The 18,926-nt window shown below is 41.4% G+C and overlaps 1 protein-coding gene across 2 annotated transcripts in view; it reads right to left on the bottom strand.

Annotated features, from left to right (window-relative positions):
- AIG1 (androgen induced 1) overlaps positions 1 to 18,926 on the bottom strand; it is a 241,709-nt gene that overhangs the window by 31,981 nt on the left and 190,802 nt on the right. For both annotated transcript variants that reach the window (XM_007096365.3, XM_007096364.2), the window contains exon 4: positions 13,074 to 13,189. In XM_007096365.3, coding sequence (XP_007096427.1) covers positions 13,074 to 13,189 — 116 coding nt within the window. The remainder of the gene's footprint in view (positions 1 to 13,073; positions 13,190 to 18,926) is intronic.

The raw sequence follows: 18,926 nt of genomic DNA, 5'->3' as shown, positions 1-18,926 counted from the left end.
AACCTCATAACTACAGCTGTTTTTTAACTCCTTAGATGGAAATGAGCAGGGCGCTAAAGCGGTGTGTAGCATGGAGAAGCTGAACCAAGTCTTGGGAATCAGAGAAGGCTTCCCTAAGACATAGTTGAGCAGAGACCTACAAAATGAGTAGGATTTAGGATGAATAATTGTGGGGACATGACTTGTGGGGGTTGAGTGGAGGTATGGAGAAGGTGAAAGTTTTAACTTAGAAGAAACTTAGATTGCCCTTGACTATCACTGTGGCTGGAGCTAGCAAATGAAGAGGGCAGAGGAGGAGGAAGAGGTGGGAGAGGTCAGTGGGGTCACATAATGCAGGTCCCCTAAGCCATGAAAAGGAACTTTGGATTTATTCCTAGAAGCAATGGGAAGTCATCCATACTTTCTGAACAAGGGAGTGACATGGTCATGTGTGTTTTTATTTTAATGTTTATTTATTTATTTTGAGAGAGAGAGAGACAGAGAGAGAGAGAGAATGCCAAGCAGGCTCCACACTGTCAGTGCAGAGCCTGATGCAGGGCGTGATCTCATGAACCACGAGATCATGACCTGGGCCAAAATCAAGAGTCAGATGCTTATGGAACCAGAAAAGGCCCCGAAGAACCAAAGCAATCTTGAAAAAGAAAACCAAAGCAGGAGGCATCACAATCCCGAACTTCAAGCTGTATTACAAAGCTGTAATCATCAAGACAGTATGGTACTGGCACAAGAAACAGACACTCAGATCAATGGAACAGAATAGAGAACCTAGAAATGGACCCACAAACGTATGGCCAACTAATCTTTGACAAAGCAGGAAAGCATATTCAGGGGAATAAAGACAGTCTCTTCTGCAAGTGGTGCTGGGAAAACTGGACAGTGGCATGCAGAAAAATGAACCTGGACCACTTTCTTACACCAAACACAAAAATAAACTCAAAATGGATGAAAGACCTAAATGTTAGGCAGGAAGCCATCAAAATCCTCAAGGAGAAAGCAGGAAAAAACCTCTTTGATCTTGGCCGCAGCAACTTCTTACTCAACACACCTCCAGAGGAAAGGGAAACAAAAGCAAAAATGAACTACTGGGACCTCATCAATATAAAAAGCTTCTGCACAGCGAGGGAAACAATTAGCAAAACTAAAAGGCATCCGACGGAATGGGAGAAGATATTTGCAAATGACACATCCGATAAAGGGATAATATCCAAAATCTATAAAAAACTTACCAAACTCAACACACAAAAACAAATAATCCAGTGAAAAATGAGGAAAAGAAATGAATAGACACTTCTCCAAAGAAGACATCCAGATTGCCAACCAACACATGAAAAAATGCTCAACATCACTTATCATCAGAGAAATACAAATTAAAACCACAATAAGATGCCACCTCACACCTGTCAGAATGGCTAACATTAACAACTCAGGCAACAACAGATCTTGGCGAGGATGCAGAGAAAGAGGATCTCTTTTGCACTGCTGGTGGGAATGCAAACTGGTGCAGCCACTCTGGAAAACAGTATGGAGGTTCCTCAAAAAATTGAAAATAGAACTACCCTACGACCCAGCAATTGCACTACTAGATATTTATCCAAGGGATACAGGTATGCTGTTTCGAAGGGGCACATGCACCCCAATATTTATGGCAGCACTATTGACAATAGCCAAAGTATGGAAAGAGCCCAAATGTCCACTGATGGATGAATGGATAAAAAAAGATATGGTATATATATACAATGGAGTATTACTCAGCAATTAAAAAAATAATAAAATCTTGCCATTACAACTACTGGATGGAACTAGAGGATATTATGCTAAGTGAAATTAGAGAAAGACAAATGTCATCTGACTTCACTCATATGAGGACTTGAAGACACAGAACAGAATAACATAAGGGAAGGGAAGCAAAAATAAAAGCTATATTAAAGCAGGGAGGGGAACAAACCATAAGAGACCCTTAAATATGGAGAACAGAGGGTTGCTGGAGGGGTTGTGGAAGGGGGGTGGGCTAAATGGGTAAGGGGCATTAAGGAATCTACTCCTGAAATCATCATTGCACTATATGCTAACTAATTTGGATGTAAATTTACAAAAACTTAAAAATAATTAAAAAAAAAAAAAAGGTCAGATGCTTAACCAACTGAGCCACCCAGGTGCCTCGTCATGTGTGCTTTTTTTATAAAAAAATTTTTTAATGTTTATTTTTGAGAGAGAGAGAGAGACAGAGCACAAGTGGGAGAGGGGAAGAGAGAGAGAGAGAGAGAGAGAGAGAGAGAGAGAGAAAGACACAGAATCCAAAGCAAGCTCCAGGCTCTGAATTGTCAGCACTGAGCCTGATGCGGGTCTCAAATCCATGAACTGTGAGATCATGACCTGAGCCGAAGTCGGACGCTCAACTGACTGAGTCACCCCGGTGCCCCTCGTCATGTATGCTTTTAAAGGATCACCCAAGGATCCTGTGGGTAGACAGGGAATGCCAGTTCTGTGCAGTGGTTCAGGAGAGAGATGACGGAAGCTGGGACCATGGTATTGACAGTGGAGAGGGAGCAAAGTGCAAAGATTCTAGAAGTTTCCTGGAGGCCTAGAAGCCAGAACTTGTTGAATGACTATCTGTAAAAGACCTCAGAAGCTGGGTTGTGGGTGTCTCATAGATTTCTGGCACAAAAACTTGGGTGGAGGGCAATGCCCAAGGAACACAGGTTTGGGGTGCAGTTGGGAAAGTGAGTACTGCATGAGCTTGGTGTGGAATTGCAAGCATGAGGAGCTTATGAGTAAGTATGAGAAGAGAGTTCTGAGCTGGGGATCCTAGATGGAAGAAATCACAAACACGGAGTGGATGGGTTTACTTAGGGACAGTAGGGAGTAAGAAGAAGAGGACCTCGGTTAAGAAGGTAGATCTCAGGTTGCGTATTCTTATCACAATAAAATTTGAAAGTTAATAAATAAAAGAAGAAGACCGACCGCTGAGCTCCAAAGAACTCCAGCACTGGGGTTTGGGTGGAGCGGCGGGAGGAGCCTGCAGACGATGCTGCGAGGGATCATTTTGAGAACTGGAAGGAAAACTGGGAGACTGTTACATCATCCAAGTCTGAGAAGAGAGTAACTCAAGAAGGGACATAACTGGGTATCAGAACTGCTGAAATATCAACGGAGAAGAGGTCTATGAAGCACTCGAATAATTTAGCAAAATAGAAGTCACTGGTGACGTCGACCAAGGCTTTGCTAAAGTAATGCAGCTTAACTCCCTTTGGAGTGGGTTAATAATGATAAATAAATAATAAGTGATAAGTGATAAATAATGAAAAATAAATAAAAAGCACACAATCTCCTCTGGCTTTACAGACACTAAAGATTAATCCTACTTTAATCACCACAACAGCCCTATGAGGCAGGTACTCTTATTACACCATTCTGTAGGTGAGGAAACAAAGGCACAGAGAGGTTGAGTGTCTTGCCCAAAGTCATATGGTAGAAGCAGGATCCAAGCTCAGGCAATTCAGGTCACAAATCCATTTTCTTAGTGGCTAGCCTGCCCTGGCTGTTAAGTGTGTAAAGAGGACTAGAGACTGTAGACAACTCTTCAGAGAAGCTTGGCTGTGAATAGGGAGTCCGTACAGTAGCTAGATGTAAAAGGGGGTGGTCCCAGAAGGGTAATTTATGTTTAAGATAGGACACGGATGGAGAGTGTTCCAGTATTCATTAGAAGGACCTGTCGGGGGGCGCCTGGGTGGCTCAGTGGGTTAAGTGTCCGACTTCAGCTTAAGTCACAATCTCACAGTTTGGGAGTTTGAGCCCCACGTCGGGCTCTGTGCTCACAGCTCAGAGCCTAGAGCCTGCTTCAGATTCTGTGGTTCCCTCTCTTTCTGCCCCCGTCCCCACTTGTGCTCTGTCTCTCTCTCAAAAATAAACATTAAAAAAAGAAAAAAAAAAAAAAAAAGGAAGGACCTGTCAGTGGGACTGAAGTTGCAGGAGAATGAAATGAGGATGGATGAAGAGCTGGAGGGGGGAGGAGCCAGAGCACAGAGGGATGGTCACCTGTTGGAAGTTGTAGAAATTCTTCCCCTATTGTCACAGGAGGCAAGAAGAGAGTGAGTACAGTAAGGAAGTCTGAGGGAAGAAATGCCTTTCTTGCATTCAGTCTCTGTGAAAGGCAAGGTTGGGCCATTTTCTGAGAGAGGACTGGGGAATGTGAGGTGGGGTAGAGGGAGGGGGGCAGAGCTGGTAGAAGAAATGCAAAGTAAAACTGCGAAGTAATTTCGAGGACACAAGAGGCATCAAACTGGTGATTCCAGAAAACTACAGGGAAAAGAAACAGTTGTGTTGGTATAGCTGCAGTGCTGGGAAGTATGGGTAGGGTCATAATCACATAGAAAATGATTTTTGGGCAGGGGGCATGGTTAACAGCATATGGGGAATTCGAGTTCTTTATGTGCTCCCAGCAAGTCTGAGAACCAGCTGTTGGGGGTAGGAGAAGACGAAACTCAGAATAATAAATACTGGGAACCGAGATGAATTATACACACAAGCCTCTTCTGTCCAGATGCAGATTTAAGAAACTGATTCACTCAACACCCAAGTGAGCACTCCGAGGGGCCGAGTGCAAGCCCTACTCTCAGTTGGCAAGGCCTCCATTGTCCAGATAGACTTCTCCTTAGAAGACGAGAGAAAAACTCCTCTCAACAACGTGTTTGTAAAAACAAGCAGACCAGAATAATGGGAAAGCAATGACATTCTCCACTCTCAGGGGAAAAGCAGAGCTTGGGAAACAACTTATGGTACGAACCATAAGAAATGTTCAGAAAGCCCTTTAGCATTCTTAATAGGTTGTAAGGGGACACAAAACCCATGAAGCAGGACCAGACTCCATAAGAAGACCAGAGGATACAATGACAATAAAGGGTGGTGGGGAAGAGAGAGAGAAAGAAATAGGACTTTCCCATACACTCCTCAGACATTCTGGATTTTTGTGGTGGGAGGAAGGAAAGATGTGATCATTTCCCGAGGGCCCCATGTGCTTGTTGATCCCTATAGCAATTCTGTGGTGCAGGCATTACTCCCATTTTAAAGGTGGTAAAAGGAGGCTAAGAGAGGATAAGTGATTTGCCCAAAGCAAGGGAAGAGGGAAACTGAACAAAAGACGGTTTGACTTTAAGGAGCTGGACTTCCAGCTCCCAGAATGGGCACCACAGGTTAATGAAGGAAGAAACATACAGAAAGGGGCCGGGTTTAGGCTATTTTAGGTCCAAGTATTCTTTTTTTTTTTATTATATGAAATTTATTGTCAAATTAGTTTCCATACAACACCCAGTGCTCATCCCAAAAGATGCCCTCTTCAATGCCCATCACCTACCCCGAGTATTCTTAGTGTATAAATAGAACAGCAACAATGGCTACTGTACTAAGGGCCAATTATATGGCAGGCATTTTTCCGACTCTCAGAGCAATCCTGCCTACGTATCATCACCCTCTTTTTTTTCAGATGGGGAAACTGAGGCCCATAGAGACTAAATGATTTGCCCAGGTATGTGAGTTTTCTACTGCTGCTATAACACATTACTACAAACTTTGTAGCTAAAGCAACACATGCTTATCTTACAATTCTGTAGGTTAGCAGTCTTAACACAGGTCTCACAAGGCCATAATCAAGACGCCGGCAGGGCTGTGTCCCTTTCTGGATCCATTGCCTTGACTTCTAGCTGCTAGAGGTGGCCCACATTCTTTGGATCCTGGTCCCTTTCCTCTATCTTCAAAGCTGGTAGGATTATTTGGGTCTTTTTCCTATAATATCCATCTGACTGTTTTCCCACAGTCTTGCCCCTCTCTAAACACAGCAGGAAAACCAGATTTGGGCCCACTTGGATAATCTCCCCACCTCAAGGTCTTTAATGTAATCACATCTGCAAAATCCTTTTTTTTCACGTTGAGGTGGTATATTCACAAATTCTGGAGATTAGGATGTGGACATTTCTGGGGCCATTATTCTGCACATCACATCAAGTTAAAAAAGTATTGAAGGGCTGAGCCCAGAATTTAATTTAGATTTGGTCTAAATTAAGTAGGAAATCCTACTGGCTCTATCTTCAGAATATATCCAGAATCCTCTAGTTCTCCCACTGCCATTTCTACTAACTTGGTCCAAGCCATGCCATCGCCTACTAGAGGGGATTACTTCTACAGCCTCGTAATCGTTCTCCTGCTCCATCCTTGCCCCCAGTCCATTCTTAACATAGTAGCCAAAGTGATCCTTTAAAAATGTCTCAGATCAGGGCATCTGGGTGGCTCAGTTGGTTGAGCATCCAACTTCGGCTCAGGTCATGATCTCGCGGTTCGTGAGTTCCAGCCCTGCATCGGGCTCTGTGCTGACAGCTCAGAGCCTGGAGCCTGCTTCGGATTCTCTGTCCCCCTCTCTCTCCGCCCCACCCCTGCTTGTGCTCTGTCTCTCTCTGTCTTTCAAAAATGAATGAACATAAAAACATTTTTAAAAAGCGTCTCAGATCATGTCAGTTTTCTGTTCAAAAGCTTCCAGTAACTCTTAATTTCCGTCTGAATTAAGGACACGGTCCTTACATGGCTTACGAGGCCTACATAATCCTCCCTCCAATCCAGGGGTCTCCAGTAACTCTTCCCTCACCTTGCTCCAACACACTGGCCTTTTGCCTGCACTGACACACCAGGATTATTGCCGGAGCCATAAGTGGGAAGGGGCTCTGCATTTTTGCAGAAGGGGCTCTGCCTCCTCCCCCAGTACCCTGAAGTAGAATGGGAGGGCATAGCCTGGTTCTGGGATGCTTCTTTGTTAGCTGGGGATCTGGAGGGGAAGTGGGAGGAGGATGAACATCTGCTGACCTCACTGCTCATGGCTGTGCAAGTGGTTTCCCTTTTCCCTCTGGTAATACCAACTTCCTACTCATAAATGCTGTGAGGCTGATGGTCAGATATTCACTTTTGCATGGGGTACTCATGCATGTTTGTAAGGGCTTCTCCACTGCACAAGTTCTGTATGTGGGGGATAGACTGGCTTCTATTCATGGTAGTATATTCCAGTTTCTTGCTGCTTGGAAACCCTTGTCCAGGGTCTGGCCTTCTTGGGTGGGCCCAGTGCCCTCTCTCAGTGTCAAACCAGATCCACAAGAAACTCACCCATCTTTGCCACATGCAATGATATGACCTATGAGGTCATATGCTATACAGAGACAGCTCTATAGCTGTCTCTCCCTCCACCCTGCCATATCCCTCCAATGCTCTTCCTTGCTCAGGCAGGAGACAAAGGAAAGTTAACAAGTCTGCTTTCCAAGTGAGATTCCTGTCTCACACCTGGTATTTACCAGGGATTCTCTTAGAACCTCTTACACTTGGCTTTGGTGAGTGTGGGGAGGCACTTCTTTCCCCAGTGGCTCCTCTAGACCCCAAACTTGAGGCTGTAAAGACACCCTCCTTCTCCCAAGCCAGGTTGAGGAAGGAAGGTGGGGAAGATGAGCACAGCAAAGAATGTGGATGGCTTTGGTGATGCGTAAGGGAACAGAGTGCTTGGGCTAATGAGAGCATAAGATCCAAGAAAGGCACCTCTCTTCAGAATGCCAAGTACTTGCTGCCTTATTTTTTCAGCACCTTACTCTTTCTTACTCCTCATACTCTACTGCCAGGAAATCAGGAAAACTTCCACACATTATGACAGATGTAAAAGTCATCAGGATACGCAGTTATGATGGAGTGAAAGGTTCCAGTTGAACAGAGGAAAACGTCATCTGCTAGTTAGAGAACAACTACATGTTGGCCAGATTGGCTTAATTGGTGAAGAAGCATTCAATTAAGTAGGGGAACTTTAAATTTCACTTTAGTAGGGGTCTAAAATTTCACTTTAAAATTTTTTAAATTAAATTTAAAATTTTTAACTATTTTTGTAGAAATTATCTTTTAAAGTTTATTTATTTATTTTGAGAGAGAGAGAGAGAATGAGAGAGAGAATGAGGGGGGGAGGGACAGAGAGAGAGAGAGAGAGAGAATGCCAAGCAGGCTCTGCACTGTCAGAGCATAGCCTAGGGTGGGGCTTAAACTCACGAACCATAAAATTTCACTCATTCATGGCTAAAAATTATTTTTAAGACTCTTATTTTTTATTTAAAAAAATTTTTAATGTTTATTTTTGAGAGAGAGGGAGAGAGACAGAACACTAGTGGGGGAGGGGCAGAGAGAGAGAGGGAGACACAGAGTCCCAAGCAGGCTCCAGGCTCTGAGGTGTCAGCACAGAGCCCGATGTGGGGCCTGAACCCACAAACCCCAAGATCATGACCTGAGCCAAAGTCAGACGCTTAACTGAGACACCCAGACGCCCCTCCAATTTGAGTACACTCTTATTTTTAGTATTTTTTCCCTCTGTTTTAAAAAGCAATGCTTGTTGTGGTACCTGGGAGGGGCTCTGTCAGTTGAGCATTCAACTCTTGATTTTGGCTCAGGTCATGATCCCAGGATCAGGGGATTGAGCCCTGCACTGGATTCTATGCCAAGTTGGAGCCTGCTTAAGATGCTCTCTCTTTCTTCCTCTGTCCCTCACTCCCTCTCTAAATAAACAAACAAACAATAAAAAGTAAAAAACATTTGTCTCCAGCACTTACTTGAGGAAATAAAGAAAAGTTTCAATAAGAAAACAAAAAATAATCGCAGTTGCCTAGCTGAGGGATATCAGTTTGGTGGAGATAGAACTCTGATTTAGGGCAGCTTAAGATTATATCATAAAAGAAAGATTTTACTTTGTTTTACTTTCTGTTTTGAGAATTGCACAATGGACCCATCTGGGGTAATGAGATTTGGAATATGAAATTTATCAAAAACCAGTAGAGCCCAGAGACAACAGAAATCTTTGTTCTGCTTTAAATAAGTTCACCGTAGTGATAAGAAATGTCTACCCATAAGAAGAAACTCCTAGGACTTATTTTCTCTCCTTCTGTGATGCCTCCTTGCTCCTGACTATGCCTTGAATTTAGTGTTAACATGTGTTATGCATGGGCGCTGAGATCTCATGTGGACTCTACTGAATGAGAACCACAATGGGAGGGGGGAATGGACAGGGGCTGGAAGAAGCCTTCTCAGGCCAAAGAAGACCCCTTGCTGAAACGTTGGGATATACATTTCCTAGATTTTGGGTAGTTTCCTCTTCCTATGTCCTTCAGATTTTAAAGCACAGCAGTGAGCAGCACCAATACTCCAGGGAGACAAAGATGTGAGGTGGTGTGGGGCCACAGCCAAGGAAAAGACTGGTACCAGGAGTCCTGCATCAGGTGGAGTAAGGATGTCTTCTCTTACAGAATTTGTTAACTAGAGGGTGACCACAGTCAATATTCCATGATCTTAAAGCTCTCTGTTTTACTCAGTCCCCCGTTAAGATTTCCTTATAGTCCTTCTAAACTTAAAAAGCAAAAAAAAAGATATTTTCATATACGTTAGGGCTATTTTGGTTTTTTAAAGTGAAGAGTGTATGAGTGAGCGAGAAAGAGTAAAAGGAAAAGAAAGGGCTTATAGCATTGTAACTAAAAGTCTCAAACCCTTGATAAGAAAACACTATGTGCTCTGCTACTATTTACTGTTCTCAGAATAGCAAATATAGAAATACTAATATTAACACCACCACTACTACTACTAACAATAGAAAATATAGAAATTTTTTACTGTGTACCAGGCATTGTTCCATGGCTTCTACATGTAACTCAGTCCTCACAACTGCCCTTTGAGGTCCTTAACCCTATTTTATATCTGAGTAAGTGAGAGCTCAGAAATAAAGTGAAGGGCTCAGAATTCTAACCTAGGAAGTGGCCTTAACTATTAGACATGTCTAACTATTAGACATTCCGATATATTGCTTCGAGACAAAACCAAAACTATAACATGCACTTAATCTGTTCACCCACAGACGCACTCTTCATCCAGAAGAAGGCAGTGGAGAGCATGGTGAACTGTACAGACTGCAGCCACACTCCAGCTCTGGCAACAATAAGAATAAGTGGCTTTTCCTTGGGCGAATCATATACTTTATAAGCTCATATAATCTCTAAACTAAGATTAGTTTCCTTATCTGTGTAATAGGCCAGAGAATACCTATCTCAAAAGGTTATTTGAGGAACTAAATAACATAATATTTGAAAAGCACTTGGTACCGAAGTCAAAAGAATGGTAGTCATTACACTTGCTGACAATTACTGTTGCATTAGAAACCAAGAAGACTTCTGTGTTGTATTCTGCATAAGCTAATATGGGTCATCTCATTTTTTAGGGGAAATCCCCCAACTAGGGTGCAGAGAATGTGTGGGGGGACGATGATGGAGGGGAGGTGTGCAGAGAAGGAGTTAACAGCCCACCATAAGTGTATAGGGAGATGCTTGTGCCCTAGGCACCTGGGTAAGTGGAGAGAAGTATGGTGGGGGTAGAAGAAGACAGGGAAGGAGTCCAGGATGACTTCTGATGCTCAGCTTAGGAGGACTGAGGGAGGCTGGGAAATGGAGCCACTCAGGGTGGCAGCTCAGTGGGCTCCAGTCTCTGAGGGAAAGCTCCCATATCCCTTGCTTTCTCTACTTTGGCTATCCAAATCTAGGAATAGAACAAGTTCACATGGGGGAGGGAGACGTGTGAGAATGGACAGCAAGCGAGAATCAGAGCAGAGCACGGACAGCCTGGCCAGCAGCCGCAGAGGTCCAGGTTCAGCTCTACCGTGCAGACGACTGTAGGGGAGATCTATGTGTTTTATAATTAGCACATGATAAGAGGAATGCTTTCTTCCATTTTGGCACGAGGTTCTGGAATGTACAGTCACAATCCTGGTATGCTATCAAAAGATTTTGTATCCTGAACCTTCTACTATTGTGTCACTGGTACGGCGGCTTGTGGGATAGTCTGGTAGGAAGCAAAAACCAGTACCTTTTTGATAACAGTGAAAATCCTTGGATTTATATCCTATGACATGATGTTAGGGGCATTGTTTAGCACTTGGCATAGCTCTGAATACCGAGGGCAGAAGACCAAAGGAAAAAGTCTACTTTGAAAGCTCTCTCAGAACATATCTTAGGGAATTTGCTGGTTAATGCAAATACATGTCCAAACAAGTACTGGTTTACGTAGGGAGTACACAGAGCTGGCAAGCGTCGCTTGGCATGAAGAGCGTGAGTAATGCTTCATTTTAATGAGGGATCTTGGGGGTCTATAATGAAGGGTATGTGGTATTTCCCATGTGTCTCTTTGAAACGTGCACTGAATGTACCCACAGTGGAAGAAAAGCCATTGGGAAGTATATATTTCCCGAAACCTCTGGGGCTCTATAAGATTCAGATAATTAAAAAGAAACTTTGCTAACATTTATTCATTTTTGAGAGACAGAGCATGAGTGGGGGAGGGGCAGAGAGAGAGGGAGACATAGAACCTGAAGTAGGCTCCAGGTTCTGAGCTGTGAGCACAGAGCCCCATGTTGGGCTGGAACCCGCAAACTGTGAGATCATGACCTGAACCAAAGTTGGACACTCAACCGACTGAGCCACCCAGGTGCTCCCAGATTCAGATAATTTAATTGCATACAAATGAATTCACAGAAATACATTCAGAGATCTCAGAATAAAAATCTTCCCTTCCCAGAGGTAAGCATATATGAGTACACCGTAATGAGATTATATTTGGGAAGGCTAAGGGGGTTTTTGATTCTTAATGATTTTTGATTTTTAAATGAACGTATCCTTAGAATAATTCATGCTTCCCTACATGACTCTTCTGAAAGATAAGAGTCATTTAAATATCAAGTTAATACATATAAAGTACATATATTTAGTGTTAAGACATAATTTCAGTCACACTTCACCTGTGAGCCCTGATCATCTGGACCTTTTCTGTCAGAGAAAATCAATACTTAACACTTTGGGTGGAAACAAAAGATCTAGGAAGTGACTAGGCAAACAAACATTCCCCAGTCTTTGACTAGTCAATGAAATGGCAGATGGAGTGAATGTTATTGCATGTTTGTCCCAGGGTCTGTTGTCTGGATGTCCCCTTAGATCCAGCCACCAGGTAGGACTTCCTAGAAACAAATTCCCCTTCTGGTCAGATCTGGGGCGTTATGTGGTCATTCGTGCAAAGTATGTGAAGCACTGTGCTGGCCTTTATTTTGTATTTCTGAGTTGGCTGGAGCAAAGCGCTCCATGGTTGCCTGGGCCTCCCAAAGCGCTCAGGGATTTTGGAGGGATTAAGTACAGTTCTGGGGTGTTTGGGAGAACTTGTTCAGTCCTTCAGGCTTAAAGGAGAGGATGGTGACCCAGAACTCAGGAAGAGAGTCCCAAGAGGCAGAAATGCTGGCAGGAGGGACCTCTTCTGTGTACACTAATATATCAAAGAGGACTTGGAATTCTAAAGAGAAGTGAGAAATTCTCTGTCGTAAAAGGAATAATTTTGAAACATTAAAACATGATAAGAACTGAAATTAATGTGAAGTAAACTTAACAGGCAACTGTACTGTTATCAGATTAATGTGGCACCACCCACCTGGGACCTATTCGTGCCCCAGAGGCCAAGTGGAGATTTCTTGTGATTTATTTATCCCAATTTGAAAAAACAAAACCCTTCAATGCATGCTATGTGTAATCACTAATTGCAAGACAGGTTCTAAACTGACTCAGGAAAATGTCCATTTTCCCTCGTTTCCTCTGAAGTTTAAGGTCACTCCTCTAAAGAGGCCATTTCTTCTGTTCTCATTTGCATTTGCTCACCAACAACAGCAACAACAAAAAAAATCCCAAGCAAAAAGCCCTTAAGCAATAAAATCACTGTCCAAGAAAAACATTTAGTTTGAAAAAGAGTTGAAAAATGTAGCCTTGGAAGAACCATTGCTTACATGGGATTGTTCAACAAATTCCTGTTGTGTGAGGTTTGGCATATACTTTCTAAAAATATAAGCATCTGGGGAAATGAGACAAAGCCCAGGTCCTGGACCAAATGAGGCACGCAGTGTGAATCTGTTAGTGATTATATCCATAATGAAATATGTGCCCAAATTTAGCAGTGCAAAATCTAATACAATACGAAAGCCCAGCAGGCACTGTCCTTACCATAATATATAGCCAACAGAGAAGGTACATATGGCGGCGAGTCCGCTGTTCCTGCTGGGATACGCATGGTGTGATGTCCTCATCTCGATTAATATAAAGGGCAAAACTGTTGTGTGCTGAAAAAGAACAGAGAACAGGTGACACAGATTCTTATCATCGCCCCTCAATAGTTGTTTTGTCTCTAGTAGGAGAATGGATAGTGCAAATTCCTAGCAAAAGCACCACAGCAGACAGCAGCTGGGTATGGCTCACCTAAGAGGTAGGAGGGACGGGAAAGCAAGTGGTGCATTGATCACTCCATTGGCATTTTTCTCCTGTGTTTGAATTTTTAAAATTTTATTTTATTATGATTGTTATAGGAAATTTCAATAATATTGAAGGATGTATTAGAACATAAGAAAGGAATAAAAATAACTACTTTAGTATTTTGGTAGATGTCCTTTTTTGCCCTCTCCTTGTTCATATTATTTATACATAGTTAACATTGTACTGTGCACACAATCTTGTTTTGGACTGTAGCATGAGAATTTTTGATATGCCACTTTAGAAATCCTCCTAGAATATCAACCTTGACCATAGCTGCTTAAAACTCCATTTTGTGGATATACTAAAATTTATTTGACCAATTCCTGTTCTTGGACATTAAGTAGTATAAGATCTTCAATTTTTCATTTATGAAAAATGTCATGATGAATATCTTTTGTAGAATTCTTTGTCTGAATGTCTGAATGTTAAATTATTTTCTTATGGTTAAAGTCTATGAAGATTTTAGGACTGTTGATACATAATGCCAAATTATGTGTGTACCAGCAGCAGGTTAGGAAACGAAGCCAAATTAGCTTCCAGAAAGGATGTACTGGTTTGTAACAGCAGTACATGTATTTAGATATGATGTTTGAAGTCAGACTCCAAAGAAGCTTGGTAGGACCTTCCCATTTGTTGTTTGGATGCAGTGGCCACTCGGATGCTCAGTTTAGTGGGCCAAGATGTGGATGAAATTTGGTGACAAGAAAGGAAAATCAGCTTGTCTTGGTATTGAAATTTGATAGCCAGGTATAAGGGACAAAGATCTTAGGTAAAATTGGGTTAGGGTATAGATTTGCCTTTCAAAACGGGAGTTTCTCGAGTAAGAAGATGGCAGAACTGAGAACTGAACCACCAGTAAGTTTGAATTCTGTTTAGTACCTCCTAAGGGCCATGAAAGAATCTTTGCTCCTCTCTTGCTGTATTGTTTGCATATTCAAAGAAAATGCAGGAAATTGAATGTTATAATTTTCAAAATTTAATAGGTGTCATGGCAAAATGGAACCAGGTGGCAGGAAAAGACATGGTGGTGATATCAAAGTGAACATCTTTGAAGCAACATATTGTTTATATTTATAGAGAAAACAGAAATACAGGATTTTAATTTTTTTTTTTAACGTTTATTTATTTTTGAGACAGAGAGAGACAGAGCATGAACAGGGGAGGGGCAGAGAGAGAGGGAGACACAGAATCGGAAACAGGCTCCAGGCTCTGAGCTGTCAGCACAGAGCCCGACGCGGGGCTCGAACTCACGGACCGCGAGATCGTGACCTGAGCCGAAGTCGGCCGCTTAACCGACTGAGCAGGCGCCCCAGAAATACAGGATTTTAAAAGAAATACTGATAGTAGAAATTCTTTGCTTTAAGTGTCCTCCTCTAGGTAACTGTTCTGACTGACAATATATTAGTAATTAGAGAATAGTATTCCTAGAATGTCGGGTGGGTGATTCCACAGTTGGGTAACTTTATATTTTTTTACTCTCTGCTTCTCTATTGTTGTTTTAAAACAGTATAATTAGCACTGAAGGGAACCATGCAAAATGTACATGTGTGTTGATACAGAGACAGTATGTATTTTAAAGATCTATTTTATTGTTTTTTTTTTCACTATAATCCAGTCACCTCAGATGACATTGGCCTGAAGTTTCACTGATTTGAAACACCAAAACTAGTTTTACAATGGTGCATTCATGTATAAAATTCAAATGTATAGCTAATAACAAGGCCAAGTCTTGTCAAATCTCACACAGAAAAAAAAAATCCCTGCAAATCAAACATTTACACCGAAGATATTGCTGACTCGGATGGCCTGTGTGGGTTATAGAATGGCGACAATATATTATTTTTGACTTGTGAATATTAAAAAGTGTTTAAATTCTACCTCTTCATCCATTGTTCCAAACTGAGTATAAAATCATCCACATTTCTGTATTATATAAGTTCAAATAACTAATCTGAGTATTCTTACTTATCTGGTTGTCATTATTTTACCTAGCCTACTTGCTGATTATCAGATGTCACACCTGGAAGGGTTAGGCTGTACTCTGATGATGCCAGTCAGAAAATCTCTTTGAAAAGTGAAGATCTTTCTAGATCACTTCATTAATGGCATCATCACCGCTAAAAAGGAGCTACTTTTTCCATCAATGACATCATCAATAACAGAAGATCTTTTTGAGGCCAGCTGTGCCTGTGCCAATTGCACCAGGGGCAAATCTCAGGGTAACAACTTATTCAGGATTTTCAGGCACTAAAGAATATATATCTCCCTCTCTAAAAGTCTATAATGCAAATTATATTTACTGTTAAACAGTATATATTAACAAAAGTAAAAGTAGTACAAAATATTTTTAGCAAATATAGACGTTGCTCTGCGGGTTGGTAAGGTTTTATAAACTAAAAAAATGGGAAAAATCTGTAAATGGGCTTGCTGAATCTCTAAGTAACCTTTAGCAGCCCAATTGTTACCCAAAATCTGGGGCAGCCAGAGGGATAATTATTTTAGAACTACAGGTACAAGAAATCCAGTTCTAATCCACTTCCATGCAGTACTCTGCTTGAATGACTTAAGAACTAGGAAGGAAATATTCAAATATTCAAGTCCATCCAAGACCATTTGCTGTACAAGAATGATAATCCTATGTTTTGTTCACCACGATATTTGTAGGAAAGAGCTTGACATATAGGAGGTGCTCAATAAATATTTGTAGAGATAATTTAATCTTTGACACAACATCTTAAATGGGTATTATTAACTTCATTTTGCAGATGAGGTAACAAAGACTCAGAAAAGGTAATTCTCTTGCCCAAGATCACAGAGCTGGAGAAAAGGTTCAAGACCAGTCCTGTCTCCAAATCCTAGGCTCCATTTTCTATATTAGAATTATATTTTTAAAAGATATAGTTACGTAATCTTTGACTCAATAAACCTGTGGGAGTGCATGATTGAAGATCACTTATGTTGCAATTCAACTGGCCAGAACTCTTTTTTAGTTGAGCCCCAAAATAAAGAGGTCTTCACTATAAGGAATATATTTTGCCAAATGTATTCTTTCCTGTGGTATATAAGCATTCTGAATAATAATAATAAAACCAGCTGGCATAAAGTCAGGAATTTTCAGTGGTGTGATGCTAAAGATGGCTGGAGGCAGCTCTTTCGTCTTTTGGCCTAGAAGAGGTCAAGGTGCAACTTTCTTGGTTATCCCACTCTGGGTTGATCTGGTACCTACTGCCTCCACCACGTCTCCGAAACTCCACCCCAATGGGATCAAAGTCACAGACCTTAAGTGCATGAGCCGGGAAGTCGATGCCACGTCTGCCCCAGCTGCCAAGACTGGACCCTGGGTCTGTCACCCAAAAAGGCAATGATGGGATGATGACATCCCAAGGCAACAGGTGACTGGAAGGGTCTAAGAATGACAGTGAAACTGACCATACTGAATAGACAGACCCAGATTAAGTAGTACCTTCTGCCTCTCCCCCCAGTGTCAAAGGCCCCCAGGAACCAGAGACAGAAGCAAAAGCCCATCAAGCACAGTGGAAGTATCACTTTGATGAGATGGCCAACATTGCCTGACAGATGCAGTACCGATCTTTATAGTCAGAGAGCTCTCTAGAGCCAGTAAAGAGAACCTGGGGACTTCTCAGTGTGTGGGATGCAGTGCTGATGGCCATCATTTTCATGACATCATAGATGATACTAACAGTGGTACAGTGGAATGCCCAGCTACTTAAGAAGTACAAAGGAAAATATTTCAATAAAGGATCATTTGACAACTGAAAAAAAAAAAAAGAGTATTCTCAGGAATGATCTGTTTCTATTTCTCAAGAACAAATACCTTTTAAAGTTTTCTCAGGTATAGACACACACTGGATAAACAAAAAAAGAGATAAAGTCTGGTTGCCAGCAGTGGCTCTTAAGAATTGTATTGGACTGTTTTTCTATAGTGCATTGTCAACAGAACAATTGCCCGCAGCTGAGTTGCTGAGATTTGACTCCTTCCTCCCTCCCTTCCTTCCTTCCTTCCTTTTTCTTTCTTTCTTCTTTTTCTTTCTTTCTTTTTCTTTCTTTCTTTCTTTCTTTCTTTCTTTCTTCTTTTTCTTCTTTCTTTATTCCTTTCTTTCTTTTTTTTTTTTTTTTTTTGCTTTTGTAAAGCACTATGTAAGATGAAGAGTTGACAGCACAAGAAATAAACCTTTGATCTGATCTATAAACTCTATCCTGGAAAGCACTGCTCTATTATGTAAGTAGTTATCCTATCCCAAGCGCAAGTTTCCATTGCTGCTAATTTTGATGAGACTGTGATCAGAAAATTGTGTCCAGAAAGGGAAGTCTAAATCTATCTTGGGTTTTTGCATCCCTTGTGTTTTTTTCAAATGGGGTTCAGATGGGTTCTCTTTATGGAACGGTGATTATCACCATGAACTGACCAGCCCCCCAAGGTAAAGGTCAGCCTGCAGAGAGGATCCTGATTGTGTCTTACCACACTGTAAGACTTCAAGCAGGTTCTTGTACATTTGTGAAGCTCAGTATATGTATGTATATATTTTTTTGGGTAAAATGAGAAGGTTGCATTAAACTAGTGCACCACAAACTTCAGTCATGATGAGCTAGCATTTTAAGCTTTGCTATATCACATACGAGGGCTCACCGAGGCATTAGGCATAGTAGACACAGTGTCCAAGGCCCATGGAAGTGTTTTAATTTCTTTTACAATCAGAAGAAAAAAATGAACTTTTAGAGTTGAAGATTATATTCATTTTTATGCTAATACAGTCATAAAATGTTATATATATAATATATAAATACATATATACACATATGTACACTATATAAAACATACAATATATATTTATATGTGTAAGTGTATATATATCTGAATATGTAAGTGTATATATATCTGTATATATATCTGAATAAATGTTGGAAAGGACCCAGAAATGCAAAGTGCCTAGGGCATAAAACAGTAAAAAATCATAATGCAGCCCTGTTACATGCAACCTGATTTTTTAAAAAAATATATTTTCTTTGGGAATGCAAGCTGGTGCAGCCACTCTGGAAAACAGTATGGAGGTTCCTCAAGAAACTAAAAATAGAAGTACCCTACAACCCAGCAATTGCACTACTACGCATTTATCCACGGATACAGGTTGTGCTGTTTCAAAGGGACACATGCACCCCCATGTTTATAGCAGCACTATCAACAATAGACAAAGTATGGAAAGAGCCCAAACGTCCATCAACAGATGAATGGATAAAGAAGATGTGGTATACACACACACACACACACACACACACACACACACAATGGAATATGACTCAGCAATCATAAAGAATGAAAGCTTGCCATTTGCAACTATGTGGATGGAACTGGAGGGTATTATGCTGAGTGATATTAGTCAGTCAGAGAAAGACAAAAATCATATGACTTCACTCGTATGAGGACCTTAAGAGACAAAACAGATGAACATAAGGGAAGGGAAGCAAAACTAATATAAAAACAGGAAGGGGACAAAACATAAGAGACTCTTAAATATGGAGAACAAACAG

The sequence above is a fragment of the Panthera tigris genome, chromosome B2 (assembly GCF_018350195.1).
Source record: "Panthera tigris isolate Pti1 chromosome B2, P.tigris_Pti1_mat1.1, whole genome shotgun sequence".
NCBI lineage: Eukaryota > Metazoa > Chordata > Mammalia > Carnivora > Felidae > Panthera > Panthera tigris.
The sequence above is the reverse complement of the archived record's forward strand: the minus strand, read 5'-3'. Positions and strand labels throughout refer to the sequence as shown.